At 39.2% G+C, this 15,540-nt stretch overlaps 1 protein-coding gene across 1 annotated transcript in view; it reads right to left on the reverse strand.

The window, feature by feature from the left end:
• Positions 1 to 522: 522 nt before the first annotated feature.
• Positions 523 to 15,540, reverse strand: part of oca2 (oculocutaneous albinism II) — a 20,564-nt gene continuing 5,546 nt past the window's right edge. Inside the window, exons 5-24 of the mRNA XM_058638444.1 lie at positions 15,372 to 15,429; positions 14,909 to 14,981; positions 14,268 to 14,425; positions 14,048 to 14,130; positions 13,495 to 13,648; positions 12,870 to 12,941; positions 12,458 to 12,523; positions 11,354 to 11,410; positions 11,018 to 11,142; positions 10,768 to 10,906; positions 9,895 to 10,027; positions 8,706 to 8,853; positions 8,036 to 8,093; positions 7,820 to 7,928; positions 7,364 to 7,491; positions 6,975 to 7,034; positions 5,818 to 5,922; positions 5,424 to 5,517; positions 3,446 to 3,539; positions 523 to 1,330 (exon numbers count right to left, since the gene is read on the reverse strand). Coding sequence (XP_058494427.1) covers positions 1,243 to 1,330; positions 3,446 to 3,539; positions 5,424 to 5,517; positions 5,818 to 5,922; positions 6,975 to 7,034; positions 7,364 to 7,491; positions 7,820 to 7,928; positions 8,036 to 8,093; positions 8,706 to 8,853; positions 9,895 to 10,027; positions 10,768 to 10,906; positions 11,018 to 11,142; positions 11,354 to 11,410; positions 12,458 to 12,523; positions 12,870 to 12,941; positions 13,495 to 13,648; positions 14,048 to 14,130; positions 14,268 to 14,425; positions 14,909 to 14,981; positions 15,372 to 15,429 — 2,002 coding nt within the window. The 3' untranslated portion in view covers positions 523 to 1,242. The remainder of the gene's footprint in view (positions 1,331 to 3,445; positions 3,540 to 5,423; positions 5,518 to 5,817; positions 5,923 to 6,974; positions 7,035 to 7,363; positions 7,492 to 7,819; positions 7,929 to 8,035; positions 8,094 to 8,705; positions 8,854 to 9,894; positions 10,028 to 10,767; positions 10,907 to 11,017; positions 11,143 to 11,353; positions 11,411 to 12,457; positions 12,524 to 12,869; positions 12,942 to 13,494; positions 13,649 to 14,047; positions 14,131 to 14,267; positions 14,426 to 14,908; positions 14,982 to 15,371; positions 15,430 to 15,540) is intronic.

Raw genomic sequence — 15,540 nt, forward strand, 5'->3', positions numbered from 1 at the left:
TTCTTCATCAATGGACATGTTAGATAGATGTGGCCATACCAGCAGACGCCAACATCAGAAAGAAGGAACACGAAAAGGTTGAAAAGTACCAAGGGTTGAAAGAACAGCTGGAGCAGCTGTGGAAGGTCAAGGCGAGAGTGGTCCCCATGGCAGTGACCCCCTGGTAGAGGACCCGAGTTTGAAAATGAGACAGATACCACCTCAAGAGGGTGAGAGGGACGTTTATATATATATATATATATATTATTTAATACTCATATTCATGGTCCAGAATTAATGTTTGGCCTTCTCTGAAGGCGTAAAAGGCCCTGAAGGTTCCCCACTGCAGAAGAAGAATGCAAAGGTTTGGTGATGTTTGTGAGTCACAGGCTTGATGCGCTTATTGAAATCAAAGGATTTGCTTATAAATTGTACAATATATAAATGTATTATTTCTTTTATTATTTAAAGTTAATTTATATTTACCTTCATAATTGTATTTAATTAAATGTTTAACTATCCATTATATTCAAAAACAACATCTGAAGAAGAAACAACACAAACTTTATTCATGTTTATCTTCGTCTGAAAGATTCAACCTTCAAACATGAAACATTCCTCACACTTTACGTGATTATCATCCTTCATCCACGTCAACTTAATCAACAAGGTTACATCAGATCATCATGTACACAGTACAATCAAATATAAACATCTATTTCATCTGTAGTTTAAGGGATAGTTCAGTGGCTTTTCATGGCTCACAGCTCAGTCGGTCCTGATTATGTGTCACTAACCATCAAACCACAATGGTGGGATTATCTCTTAAAGAATCTTCCATTTTCTAATTGAACTGATTCAGATTCATTAAGAAGTTTGTGAATGCGACAAAGAAACAGATAAAAACGGTTATAAAATCCCTTTCACTGGGTTCAGTGGTTTCTTCACGTTTAGTGAACACATGGTAATCAGTTGTGTCATAGATTTATGTCGACAGAAACAATTTGATTGTGACCAACACTGACACACTTTATAAATAGTTTATATAATAATATAATTCTTATAATCAGTACAGGTGATAAAGAGGTGGTAGCACCAGGTGCAGTTACACAGTCAGGTCTGCACCTCCCATACTTTACATATATGGTTACAAAGCTTTTAATAGTGCCTTTACAGTCATGTGATCACACACACACACGCACGCACACACACACACACACGCACACACCACACACACACACACACAGAGTCTCTTTGGAGTGATCACATGTTCCAGCCCAGGCCGATGTGTGTGGCGAGCAGGTAACACATGCCAATCATACACGTCATTATCATCATGGGGAATCCCAACCTGAGAGGACAAACACAAGAAGACACAACATGTCAACAAAAAACTATACAATCACAATAAAATCACATGTCTGAGGTCAGGAGAGAGGGGGCGCTGTAGGCACGTCACAGACGTAATTAAAGCTGTAAGCAGCTGGCGTGCTGCCAGAAGGTGGCGCTATGCCCTCACTCAGTTTTCATGTGCCGGGTCTCTTGTCTCACGTGTGAAGTTTTGAGCAGATTGGTCAATGTATGGCAAAGTTAAAGGGTAGGTAGGTCATGGCTTGTACACACGGTGGGTCTCTTGTCCTATGTATAAAGTTTCAAGCAAAGTTCATGTCTTAAGTCCAAAGCAACTTACAAGAGAGTTGAGTACAACTTCCCAGGGGTGGAGTTGAACTTGAGACCATTACGTCTTTTGCACACAGGGTACCGGTCTTAACCACTGAGCTACACCACCCCACATCTCATGTGTTCAGAGTCGGTCTCTGGTCTCATGTCTCATGTGTTCAGAGTCGGTCTCTGGTCTCATGTGTTCTGGGTTGGTCTCTGGTCTCATGTGTTTGTGGTTGGTCTCTGGTCTCATGAACTTTTGAGCGGTCAATGTATGGCACAGTTTTAGGTCACTTTTAGTTTTTTGGCAAATGTTAAAAATTCGGTAAAATTGCGATGGTTGCCATGGCCACGCCCCTTTTGAATAGGCCTTTTGGTAACTTTTCATCGTTGATGAGTCTCCTACAAATTCACATGGGGTTTTTTTTATGTTGGTACCATAATCACGCTCAGATGAGTTTGTTCAAGATGCACGCCAAATTCAAAATGGCCGACTTCCTGTTGAGTTGAGCTCATGGTCCTGATAGACTTTTTTGTTCATCTCGGGCTGTCTCGCCTCACAAATTTGGGGCAACGTAGTAATAGAAATAGAGTGAGGTTTGTTTCTTGTAAATTAAAGAGAAAAATATGTGAAATACAATTAAAATGTTCTCCAGATTAATATTGAAAATCTGAATAATGTGCTTCTGTGAATGAGGTCTTTTTTAAAAAGTGTGTCCACATATGTAAACTAGAGTGAGACAGACAGACAGACAGACAGACTCATAAATATGTAACGTGTCCTCAGACACAGAGAGCAGAGCTGCAGATGGTTCTCTGTGTTTGGACCTGAGACAACGTGTCTGCTCTGAGGCCACTGTGTGACACACATCACTGATGACTGAGTGAACGAGTGAGCGAGTGAGTGACTGAGCGAGTGAGCGAGTGACTGAACGTATACTGTATATATACATGTATATATATACAGTATACATGTATATATATATATTTACAGTATACATACGTATATATACATGTATATATATACAGTATACGTGTATATATGTATACACGTATACAGTATATATACATGTATATATATATACATGTATACACGTATACAGTATATATACATGTATACACATGTACTGTATATATATATATATACATGTATAAATACTGTATACATGAATATATAGGTATATATACATGTATATAAGCTACATACAAGAACTAACAGAGACAACGTCCACATTCAATCAGTGCAGAGCTGCTCAGAGTCTCTCGCTGTCTCACTGTGATGGGCGGGGTCAGAGGAGCAACCATGTGACCCGGGTCCTGAATTTAATCACCTGATACAGACGACGCCTCGAGTCACAAACACTTCACATCACCTGTGTCTGAGAGAGCAGCTGTGACCTTTGACCTCAGACAATTACTGAGAGAGACTCAGCTGAAAGAGACAGACTGTGAGTCTGACTGCTGTGTGATAAATCTGTGCGATCCCCTGATCACAGCTGATCACCTGATCAGATATGGTAAAGTGATGCTGTATTGATCTCTGCAGAAGGAAATCAATGCTCCTTATGTGTTAAAAAAATAAGAGCTCTCAGAAGACATGAGTCTGAAGAAGAAGAGAAACTGTCGTCCCCAAAAATAACAACAATCTGGACTGAAGGAGTCGCCCCCTACTGGCAAAAAGGGGAACTCTTATGTTTAATGTAAATAAGCTAAAATAAAAACAGGTACAGTTATGTTCTGTCTGTGTCTTATACGTACACATCAACAGACAACTGTAACCACGACAACCAGGAGTCCAACTCACCTGAAAAACTCCATGAAGGAAAAACCGTATCCATGTTGTTCAGCGATTCCTGCACAGACCACGTTAGCGGACGCTCCGATCAATGTCCCGTTCCCTGGACACACACACAAACAACAGATCAATACACTGATCAATACACTGATCAGTACACTGATCAATACAGATGAACCCCTGTAATTCCCTGTTATAATAACATGAATCATGATTTTTCTTGTATTTACAGTGTAAATATGTCAACAGTCAGCGTTTGTTTAAATTCATGTTTTACTGATGATGTTTTACACAGTCTGTGTAAGAGATGTTCCGATACCATTTTTTCCCTCCCGATACCGATTCCGATACTTGTGCTGTGGGTATCGGCCGATACAGAGTACCGATACCGATACCAGTGTGTTATAAAAAAATATATATCATACTACGCCTGCATGACTGTGATATGATTATCATTGGTGGTAAGGTTTGGCTCAGGTTAAACCCTCTGTAAAACATGAACGAATACAGCAAATGGACCATTTATTTTTACCAGTGATATGTTATTTCGTTTTTCTGCTTGTACATTTGTTTTGACTCTGGTCTAAACACCGCAGCACTGGCAGAGCTTCATGTTTCCATGACGACTGACCCAGAATGGATGCGCGTGACATCATTTTTACATGACTCCAGATTGTTAAAATGAGTCTCTGAAGTAACGCTAAACTTTAAAAACAGAGGCATACATACGCAGGCCACAGGTACGCTGGTTAGCTGTAGCGCTGCTCTTTTCGTTTAATAAACAGGCCGCTCCAGTTTGACTGTAGGCGCGCTAACGCAGCTAACAACGCTAACAGAGCTAACTGGTAAATACTGCCAAACCGCCAACATGATGAGCTAACGTCAGCTCCTTGTCTACAGGTGTCGTGTGATCAGTTCTTCTTCACACCTCTAAAACAGCACAGCGCAACTGTTTCAAGAGCGGCGAAGAAGAACCGTGTCAGAGCTAACGGAGCTCTAATAAATTATGTGGTACCGGATCGGTGCATGGACTCCAGTACTCGCCGATACCGATGCCAACATTTTCGGCAGTATCGGAGGCATTTCCAATACTGCTATCGGAATCGGAACAACTCTAGTCGGTGTATAAAGTCCTTTATACAGGAGAAAGTACTTTAATTCTTTATGAGTGAAAGCAGAAGTATGTGAGCAGAAAATGACTTTGGTAGAAGTTAAAGTCACTTTTTATAATATTACTTGTAAACTTATGATATTTACTCTACTTAAGTATCAAAAGTCATTTTCTGATATAAAATGTACCTAAGCACTCATTAAGCTCTACATAAATACAGACCATAATACTATATATAATAACTCTTCTTCTTCAGGTTTTATTTGGTAGTAACAAGTATTTTGTACTTTGTTACTGTTGTTATTATACTGTCGCATCTTCTGAAGACGCTCGGTGGCTAATGCTACACTAATCCTTGATTGTGTCTCTTTTTATTTGTCCTTTATGTAGCAAATGTAAGTTTATGGACATCACAGGACACCAAAGTGACACTCAGAGGACACAGTGTCCCAGTTATGAGTGGTACCTCTTAATTTTAGCGCCACCTGAAGGTGTAATTCAAGATGGCTTCTGCTCCGAGCGTCAACACAGTCACAGCTGTGTGTTATAGACACGGTACTGCCCTCTGCTGGTGGATCTGCTGTAATGCCCTGATATACTAACATTAATAATAATGTTTCTCAGTCTTTTGTCTGGATTTACACTTTTAATGTTAAAAAATAAATAACAGTGACAGTGTGTGTGTGTGTGTGTGTGTGATGATAGTTTGAGGTCTCTCTGTCCTCAGAGACAGACAGAGACACAGCTGTGGTCTCACCTGGAGCAGATGATACAGTGAAGTAAACTAAAGCCTCTGGTGTCAATGAGGAAACTCTGAGGGGAGTTTCTGTCGTTAACCCAAAATAAAGACACACACACACACGCAGGCAAGTTTACCTCCCAGACAGGCTCCCATAGCCAAAGCAAAGATGAGAGGTTTGACTGGAAGGTTCACGTCTACATCTTGACTGAGGTTAATGAGAACTGGAATCTGCAAGAAATGGAAAATAATAATGATGAAAAAATACATAAATATGAAGAAACAAAGTGCAACGTCAGAGACGACAGAGCTGTGAGCAAAGAACTATCAGTGAAAAAAAGAGTCTGTGATACATGTTCACGTCTTTATCTCACTGTTAAACTGAACTTTGTAAACCACTCACTCTCCCACAACAAATTCCATAGAGAAAATCAGTGATTTTAGATTCCTGTTGGAAAAGTCTGTCTAACACTGAGATAAAGACGTGATCATGTGACGTAGATATCGTAGACTTTATTAGATTCTTCTTACCATTGTTGCTGTGAAGGGAATGTTGTCAATAAGAGATGAAGCCAGAGCTGAGACCCACATCACCAGGATAATAGCTATGGCCAAACGCTGATCCTCTGGCACCGCCTAAGGAGGAGAAGAGAAGAGAAGAGAAGAGAAGAGAAGAGAAGAGAAGAGAAGAGAAGAGAAGAGAAGAGAAGAGAAGAGAAGAGAAGAGAAGAGAAGAGAAGAGAAGAGAAGAGAAGAGAAGAATCACATTGATGAACACATCGACGTCAGACTGACACTAATTTACTCAAACACACAACAGTTGAGGTCTGTTTGGGCTAGTGAGAAGAAGCAGTTTAAAGGTGGAACACACACACACACACACACACACACACACACACACACACACACACACACACACACAAGTGGAATAACTCTCCTCCACCTGTCATGTATGATTACTGTATGTAGACAAATCAACAGTGCAAACACGTTGTGGCGTTTCTATTACTGCTGTTATTCTTCTCTACCTGAGAAAGACAGGAGGACAAACACAGGAGAAAGACAAGAGAAACACAGGAGAAAGACAGGAGAAACATGGGAGAAACACGGGAGAAAGACAGGAGTCACACGGGAGAAAGACAGGAGAAACACGGGAAAAAGACAGTAGAAACATGGGAGAAAGACAGGAGAAACACGGGCGAAACACAGTGACAGGAGAAACACCTCACACAAACACTGACACCAGGTAATACAATTCAGAGCTGAACACACATATTAATATGCATGAAAAACAGAATCCTATCACCTGTGACTTATTATCAATGACTGCAACAGGCAAGAGTGTTAAAGGGACAGTTCAGGCTGTAGGTTAGCAAGACACATGAGGAGTTGCCTCCTTCAAATGTCTTGATTTTGTCACTTCAGTGTTTGAAATCCTTTGTTCAGATTGACCTCAGTGACACAAAGTGACCACACGAGGCAGCAGAGGACCAGCAGCTCCTGTGAGTGTCCTCATGAGCTAAAATCACTGATTTTCTCTATGGACTTTGGTGTGGGAGAGTGAGTGGTTTACAACGTGACACAGGCACACAATTAAAGTTATGTTTATTCTATTAGACAAGTCTTTTGTCCAGTCATTGAAATGTGAACTGTCCCTTTAAGGCTGTAAAACAGAAGAAGGAACTCACTTTGATGAGCAGAGCCGTCTGTTCACCAATGTAGTCGATGAGCTGCAGCTGAGCTAAAGCCTGAAACATGGAGAGCAAATTCATATTAAATCACATGTAAACAATAATAAACAAGGAAAACCACAGTCTATGATCTGTCGCCCCCTACTGTTCCATACATTTAACAAAGACTTAAACAGACAGTAGAACCTGAGACTCTTTTTATTTGGTCTAACAACACCATGTGACAAATACACATGGTTGTCAGTCATTACAGAGCATTCAGGTTAAAGGTCACAGTGGTTTGTTTTAAAGGTGTGATTGCATAGTCTCGTAGTCTGATTTTTTCCCCGCTCTTGGGTCCAGTTTTTATTTAAAAATAAGGATAAATAAGAGGTGACGATAAATACCTCCATCAAAACAAAGAGGGCAGCAAAGAAGAGCAGCGTGGCCCATTCCACCCGGTGTAAGATGATCTCAAAGTCCTGGATGTCTGCGAGAACCAGGAGCCACAGAGCACCGAGGATCGCTATCCAGCCTGTGAGGAGGAGCAGGAGGAGCAGGAGGAGAAGCAGGAAGACAAGGCGGAAGAAGAAAAACACCATTATTATTTTTGTTATTGTTGTTGTTATTATTATGGAGTTGTTCAGTGAGAGGTGTAATGCTGCCCTCTACAGTTAGAAGTTCTTCCTCACAGGTTTTACTGTGACTCTGTGTTTAGTCTTTATCTTTGTAAAGAAATGTTCTTCTTTATTATTCATGGACACAAGAAGAAGAAGAAGAACATATATTATTTGCAGCTCAGTGTGTGTGTGTGTGTGTGTGTGATTTGGGCTCATTTGAAATGACAGTGCAGCTATTATTACCCAGATCCAGATGAATGCTGGGAATAAAGGAGTTGAGGAAGAACATGACGATGACCACAGCGAGAACGGAGACACACTTCACCAACAGGACTGTGTCTGTTATTCTGTGCTGTGGACGACACACACACACACACACACACACACACACACACATGAATGAGTGGGAGGAAAACATTTTTTATTTAAACTTGAGGAGTGAGATAACATCATCTTTACCTTCTTCTGTAATTCCTGAATGTTTTGCTCCCAGTTTTTATCCTCCTGAGAAATTTGACTGTTGGACAAAACAACATTTTCATTTGTTTCATTCATAATATACAGAATAAAACTGTTAGTTATTATTACTTTCTTTGGTTGTATTAGATGCTGACACATAATCAGCAGAAACAGCCTGAGACCGAGTGAAAACATGAATGAAAAGCAGATTTTAATCACTTCACAAAAAAACTCAGCTAATAAAATCTCAGTCAGTTTAAGTCTCTGATATCAAGGTCACACGTTCACGTCTTTATCTCACTGTGAGACAGACTTTTCCAACAGGAAACTGAAGTTTATAAACCACTCACTCTCCCACACCAAAGTCCATAGAGAAAATCAGTGATTTTAACATCACAGCACACAGGAGTTGTTGATCCACTGCTGTCTCCATCACTAAGTTCAAATGTCTTATTTTGTCAATTCGGCTTTTAAAATATTTTATTAAGACTTAGCTCAGTGACGCAAAGTGACCAAACGAGGCAGCGGTAGACCAGAAGCTTCTGTGTCCCCGCCAGCTAAAATCACTGATTTTCGATATGAGGTTTGGTGTGGGAGAGTGAGTCCTGTATGGACCTGTAAAATGTAAACATGAAGCAGACAGACAAGTTGTCTATGTTTTTCTTTTCACCTTTGGAAGGTTTTCATCATCTTGCGGAGCAGATTCTCCAGGTTGAGGACTTTTTGCATCAGGAGACATTTCACAGCCGTCTCCTCACGACTGGCAGGATTGATGCGCTGAGCTGTTTGTCTCCAAACCAGGATCTCATGTTTGAGCTCTGCAGGAACAGGAGACACAGATATTACAGCACAGTGGAAGACTGAGACTCAGAGGCTCAAAATAGCTGGCAGCAGAGACACAAGGAAAAACTGATTTTGGCCACTTGTGTAATAAAATCTCTGTCAGTTTAAGTCTATGATATCTACGTCACATGATCACGTCTATATCTCACTGTTACACAGACTTTTCATACAGGAAACTGAAGTTTGTAAACCCCTCACTCTCCCAAACCACACAGGAGCTGCTGGTCTACTGCTGCCTCGTGTGGTCACTTTGTGTCACTGAGGTCAATCAAATATTTTAAAAGTGACAAAATAAGACATTAGAATTTAGTGATGGAGGCAGCAGTGGATCAACATCTCCTGTGTGCTGTGATGTTAAAATCACTGATTTACTCTATGGACTTTGGTGTGGGAGAGTGAGTGGTTTACAAAGTCTGTCTAACAGTGAGATAAAGACGTGAACATGTGATGTAGATATCACAGACTTAAACTGATGAAGCAGCACTGAGTTACAGCCTGAGGACGTGGACACCTGGGCAGACACCAGCAGGTTATTAGTCAGGTTGGTTGCTAGGCAACCTTAATAGGATCAAAGTGGCTCAGGAGAAAAAAGATTCCTGGGGAGGGAATCAGTGGGCGGAGCTTTGCACTGAATGAGCAACTCTGGGTCAGTTTGGCGGGAGAAGAGGAAATTCCACACAGTGGGATTTACAGATGAGCCATCGCCATGGTGACGAGCTGAGTTCACAGTCTGAGAGCAGAGCCACGTAAATCCTGACAAAGTCCCGTCGTTTAAATATCTGAAGTTCACTCAAACATGTCACATAACGTGATTTTTGCCAAAAGTGACAAATGAGGGAAAAAAATTCCAAATCCTGTGAAGTTTAAACTCTTTTAAAAAATGTGAAATGATGTTTCTATACCTTGTAGTATAAAATGAACTAAATTGACCTGTGGTGATCAATAAAAATAATAAGTATTATCTTAATTAAACATCAGACTTTTTAAGGAAAGATAAAAAGACACACGTTACTCACCAACTATTTCGATGGACTCTTTGTTGTAGAGCTTTTTGTTCCAATAGAGCAGCCGTAGGAAAGGGAAGGAGGTCAACAGCACCAGGCAAATGCCCAGGAACATGTAACCTGTGAAACTGGCAAAGTCTATTCCCTGTAAACCACAGTCAAGGTAAACAATATTACATTCATGTAGCGTCAAACACCGTCAACACAGACATGAACCACTGAAGATTAATGAAGATTAATGAAGATTTGTCCTTAAATGTTTAAATTTGAGTCTCAGAGATTAAAGTTTGGAGTTTTTAAAGTTCTGGTTCAGTGTGGATCATCTCAACTCTGATTCTGCTGAGTCTGCTCAGATTCTCTGATTCTGCTGTTTGGTGACACCAAACAGAGCAGGAGACGCCTAAAGGTCACTGCAAAGGTCATCTGAACACACACACACACACACACTAAATGTCACAGTCAGTGATCAGGTGTCGGGTCACGCAGGCGGGAAAATGTCACGTCTTCTGGTGACGTAACATCACGACCTTCAGAGAATAAGAGTGAAGGTCACGAGGAAAACGTCTGTCTCTGTCCTCAGAGGACATGTGCACGTCTTTGTCTCACTGTTTTCTTTGTTTTCTTCAAGCTCTTGATTATTTTGTAAAAAAGATTCTTTGTAAAAACATCATTATTATCTTATTGTGTCATCATTTGCACATTTTTTAAATATATATTGTATATTTTGTTATATTGTATTTTGATCAGAGAACTGTGAAGTGTTTTCTTATGTTCTTTTTTTCATCTTTATTAGTTATAAGAGAAAGACACAAGAAATGTCATTGTACCATCATGACAATAAAGATGATTCAGATTAACGTGTGTGTGTGTGTTTCCAGTGCTTACTTCTCTGCGCAGACGCTGGTTGGACACGATGATGACGTTTGGTGGATCTCCGACGGCCGTGGCAGCTCCTCCAATGTTGGTGAAGATAACTTCTGCTATCAGGACGTGTCGAGGGTCCAGATTAAGAACCTCACACAACCTGTAACATCACACACACAAGCTCTTCAACTCATATTATATTAAAACAAAGACAGACAGACTTAAAACAGAGACTGTGTGTGTGTGTGTGTGTGGGTGTGTGTGTGTGTACCTGATAGTGACAGGGGTGAAGAGCATCATTGTGGTCACGTTGTCCAGAAAAGCAGACAGAATGGCAGCGATGAGACACAGGATTATGATCATCGGCCAAACTCTTCCTCTGGACAACTGATAAGCCTGAAGACAGACAGAGGACACATGGGGACACACAGGGACACACAGGGACACACAGGGACACAGTGTAAGAAAAACTCTTTGACATTTATGTCATAAGAAATAGAAGAAATGTAGAAACTTAAAGGCAGAAAAAGTTATAAATCCATGTAAAATGAAATGTATCTATAGATAAAATAATATATGATGAATAAATTAATTTCAGTTCACGCACCTTCACAGCACAATAATCAAAGAAGCCTGTGTCTGAGAAAATGGCCACGAGAACCATCTGAAGACAAAATAACACAAAGCAGTTAAGAAGTGAAGAGTCAGTGAAGAGTAAATGAAGAATCAGTGAAGAGTAAATGAAGAGTCAGTGAAGGGTAAATGAAGAATCAGTGAAGAGTCAGTATAGAGTAAATGAAGAGTCAACGAATAGTCAGTATAGAGTAAATAAAGAGTCAGTGAAGAGTCAGTATAGAGTAAATGAAAAGTCAACGAAGAGTCAGTATAGAGTAAATAAAGAGTCAGTGAAGAGTAAATGAAGAATCAGTGAACAATCAGTGAAGAGTCAGTGAAGAGTAAATGAAGAATCAGTGAAGAGTCAGTATAGAGTAAATGAAGAATCAGTGAAGAGTAAATGAAGAGTCAGTGAAGAGTAAATGAAGAGTCAGTGAAGAGTCAGTATAGAGTAAATGAAGAATCAGTGAAGAGTAAATGAAGAGTCAGTGAAGAGTCAGTATAGAGTAAATGAAGAGTCAGTGAAGAGTCAGTGAAGAGTAAATGAAGAATCAGTGAAGAATCAGTGAAGAGTCAGTGAAGAGTCAGTATAGAGTAAATGAAGAGTCAGTGAAGAGTAAATGAAGAATCAGTGAAGAGTCAGTGAAGAGTAAATGAAGAGTCAGTGAAGAGTCAGTATAGAGTAAATGAAGAGTCAGTGAAGAGTAAATGAAGAGTCAGTATAGAGTAAATGAAGAGTCAGTGAAGAGTAAATGAAGAATCAGTGAAGAATCAGTGAAGAGTCAGTAAAGAGTCAGTGAAGAGTCAGTGAAGAGTCAGTGAAGAGTCAGTATAGAGTAAATGAAGAGTCAGTGAAGAGTAAATGAAGAATCAGTGAAGAGTAAATGAAGAGTCAGTGAAAAGTAAATGAAAAGTAAGTGAAGAGTAAGTGAAGAGTCAGTATAGAGTAAATGAAGAGTCAGTGAAGAGTAAATGAAGAATCAGTGAAGAGTAAATGAAGAGTCAGTGAAAAGTAAATGAAGAGTAAATGAAGAGTAAGTGAAGAGTCAGTATAGAGTAAATGAAGAGTAAGTGAAGAGTAAATGAAGAGTCTGACCATTCCAAAGAGAAGAGCCAGAGTCTCATAATCAATCCACTCAACCACGGTGACCAGACTGGGTCTCTGTGAGGAAACAAACATGTTTACAAACATTTATCACATTTATAAATATTTATAAACGTTTATAAACATCTATAAACATTTATCACAATTATAAACATATTATTTACATATTATTAACATTCATCACACTCTGATCCATGAAACTTAATGTTATTAAAAGTCAAAGTTACATTTGTCAACATTTGTTAATAAATATTTGTTGTTTTTCCTCGAACATTAACTGAAGAAAAGGTAAAAAACTGCATTGATTGAATACAACAATTGTTGATAAAAAAAATACATGAAATTACCTTAAATAAATAGATAAAGATAAAATAAAAGTAGAGAAAAAGAAGAAGAGACTCACGTCACCGATGACGGCCAGAGCAGCCAGAGCTGCCAAAGATCCCAACATGGCCGCCAGAGTGCGATGAACAATCTGAGGATTCAAAACCACAAACAGGTAAATGTTTTATATCTGAATAAAAAGAACATGAAAATGTAAATGTGTGTAGAAATCCAACATATCAAACATACACATGTTTAAAGAGCTGCTTTTGAATCAATCATATACATAATATATATATATATATATATGTACATATATATATAGAATTTTTTTTACTTTGTTTTTAACTTTTCCAACATGAAACTGAAGTTTGTAAACCACTCACTCGCCCACACCAAAGTCCATACAGAAAATCAGTGATTTTAGCTCACAGGGACACAGGAGCTGCTGGTCCTCTGCTGCCTCGTGTGGTCACTTTGTGTCACTGAGGTCAATCTGAACAAAGGGTTTCAAACACTGAAGTGACAAAATAAGACATTTGAACCTAGTGATGGAGGCAGCAGTGGATCAACAACTCCTGTGTGCTGTGATGTTAAAATCACTGATTTTCTCTATGGATTTTGGTGTGGGAGAGTGAGTGGTTTACAAACTTCATGTTCCATGTTTGGACACAGACGTTTTGATCCTCTGTGACAGTTTTTACCTCAAAGATGATGAGAACATAAACTCCGGTCAGAATGATTCCAGCTATGGCCACCTGTGTCTCCACACTGACGTACAGAGACTGATGAGTCATGGTTAACGGCACCACGTCGTTGTCTCGCAGAAAAGCCTGGACACTGATGACGACGGGGACACTGTGGAGACAAGAGACTGCGTTTACTGTGTGAAACTTCAGTATTCTGTCTGTACAGGAATAAACAACAGAGTGGAATCATTTATACGTTCATTCATTTCATTATAAATGTATATTATAAAAGATGGAGGCAGACTGTGGTAGTAAAGTCAATTAAATTATATATTATGACGACATTAATGCAGAAATATACAAATACACAAATAACTAAATGTAAAAATGTCCTTTTGTAATTACATATCCATCAAAAGTGTATTTAATTTTTTTCATACATTGTTATATCTGCTTATTTATCATTATATCTATTATATCTATATCTATATATACATACAATATATATACAGTATACATATATATACATATATATGTATACAGTACATATATGTACATGTATATGTACCTGCTGAGCATCTCAAAGGTCTTGGTCAGTAGCATCTGGTCACTGCGTTCACTGTTTACAGGAATGGTCCAGTTATGAATCACCTGTTCTCACACACACACACACACACACACACAGCAGGTTAAATGTTTGATCTCTTCATTGGTCACACATAGATTATTTGTATTATACTCAGGTGTTTGTGAGTGTGTGAGTGTGTAAGTGTGTGTGTGTGGTTCACCTGTTGTGTCCTCCTCCTCCTTGGCCCCGCCTGCTCCGTCTGCTCCACCTGGATCAGGATGAACTCTTGACTGTTGATGTCAATCATTCCTCCTGTGAAAGGCCCGCCCACCTGCAGCTTCAGCAGAGCGTTGTCCCGAAAATCCGTCAGGTTCATCGCTGTTACACGTGAACATCGTCAAGGAAATAAACAAGTGTTTTTAACATTTGACCTCATAAAATCTGCATCAGTTTAAGTCTCTGATATCTACGTCACATGTTCACGTCTTTATCTCACTGTTAGACAGACTTTTCCAACTGGAAACTGAAGTTTGTAAACCACTCACTCTCCCACACCAAAGTCCATAGAGAAAATCAGTGATTTTAGCTGGAGACACAGGAGCTGCTGGTCTACTGCTGCCTCGTGTGGTCTCTTTGTATCACTGACAGCAACGATTTCAAACACTCTCTCTCGTCCTCTGCTGATTTTCAGCAGTAGGGGGCGCTCACAGCACAGTCAGCTCATGTCAAAACATCATAAAAATACATTTTAAAATACCTGAACTATCCCTGACGTGCTGAGCCTTTTTCAGTCTGTTTTCTTGTTTCTAATAGTTAACAACAATCTTCATCATCTTCATCTTCATCAGTATTAAAGGATACAGTAAGGGTCAGTTGAGGAAACAGCAAACATGGTGTGTGGATTATCTCTGTCTGGATACATGCTGAAGAACAGCTGCAACCACACAACACAAATTATTAGATTACACATTTAACACAGGAAATAATCACACTCCGTCAGAGCTATGAGAAACAAAAGTCAAAATAAAAGTCCAAACAAAAGTCAAAATAAAAGTCCAAACAAAAGCAAAAGTATGTTGACGAGTATCTCAGACAGAATCATGAAGTTTTTACTGATTTACAGATAAATTCAGGTGATATTATTATTATTATCGTTGACTGGCTTTATAAATTTAACTCTTGTGTATATCGTGTGTTTATCTTGTGTATATCTTGTGTAATTCTTGTGTATATCTTGTGTTTATCTTGTGAATATCTTGTGTATATCTTGTGTTTATCTTGTGTCATTCTTGTGTAATAATAATATAATAATAATGTGACTTACACTGCACAGAACGACCACAGTGAAGATAGAGGTGATTTTAGAGACTTTGAAGCAGGATCTGAAAAACAAAACACAAACTTTATTGAAATTCAGCTTTAAAGGTAACAAAAAAAGTGTCCTTTAATGTCCTGAAATAAAACTACACTTATATGTGCTTTACTATTTTTAA

Source organism: Solea solea, chromosome 9 (genome assembly GCF_958295425.1).
Source record: "Solea solea chromosome 9, fSolSol10.1, whole genome shotgun sequence".
NCBI classification, from domain to species: Eukaryota; Metazoa; Chordata; class Actinopteri; order Pleuronectiformes; family Soleidae; genus Solea; species Solea solea.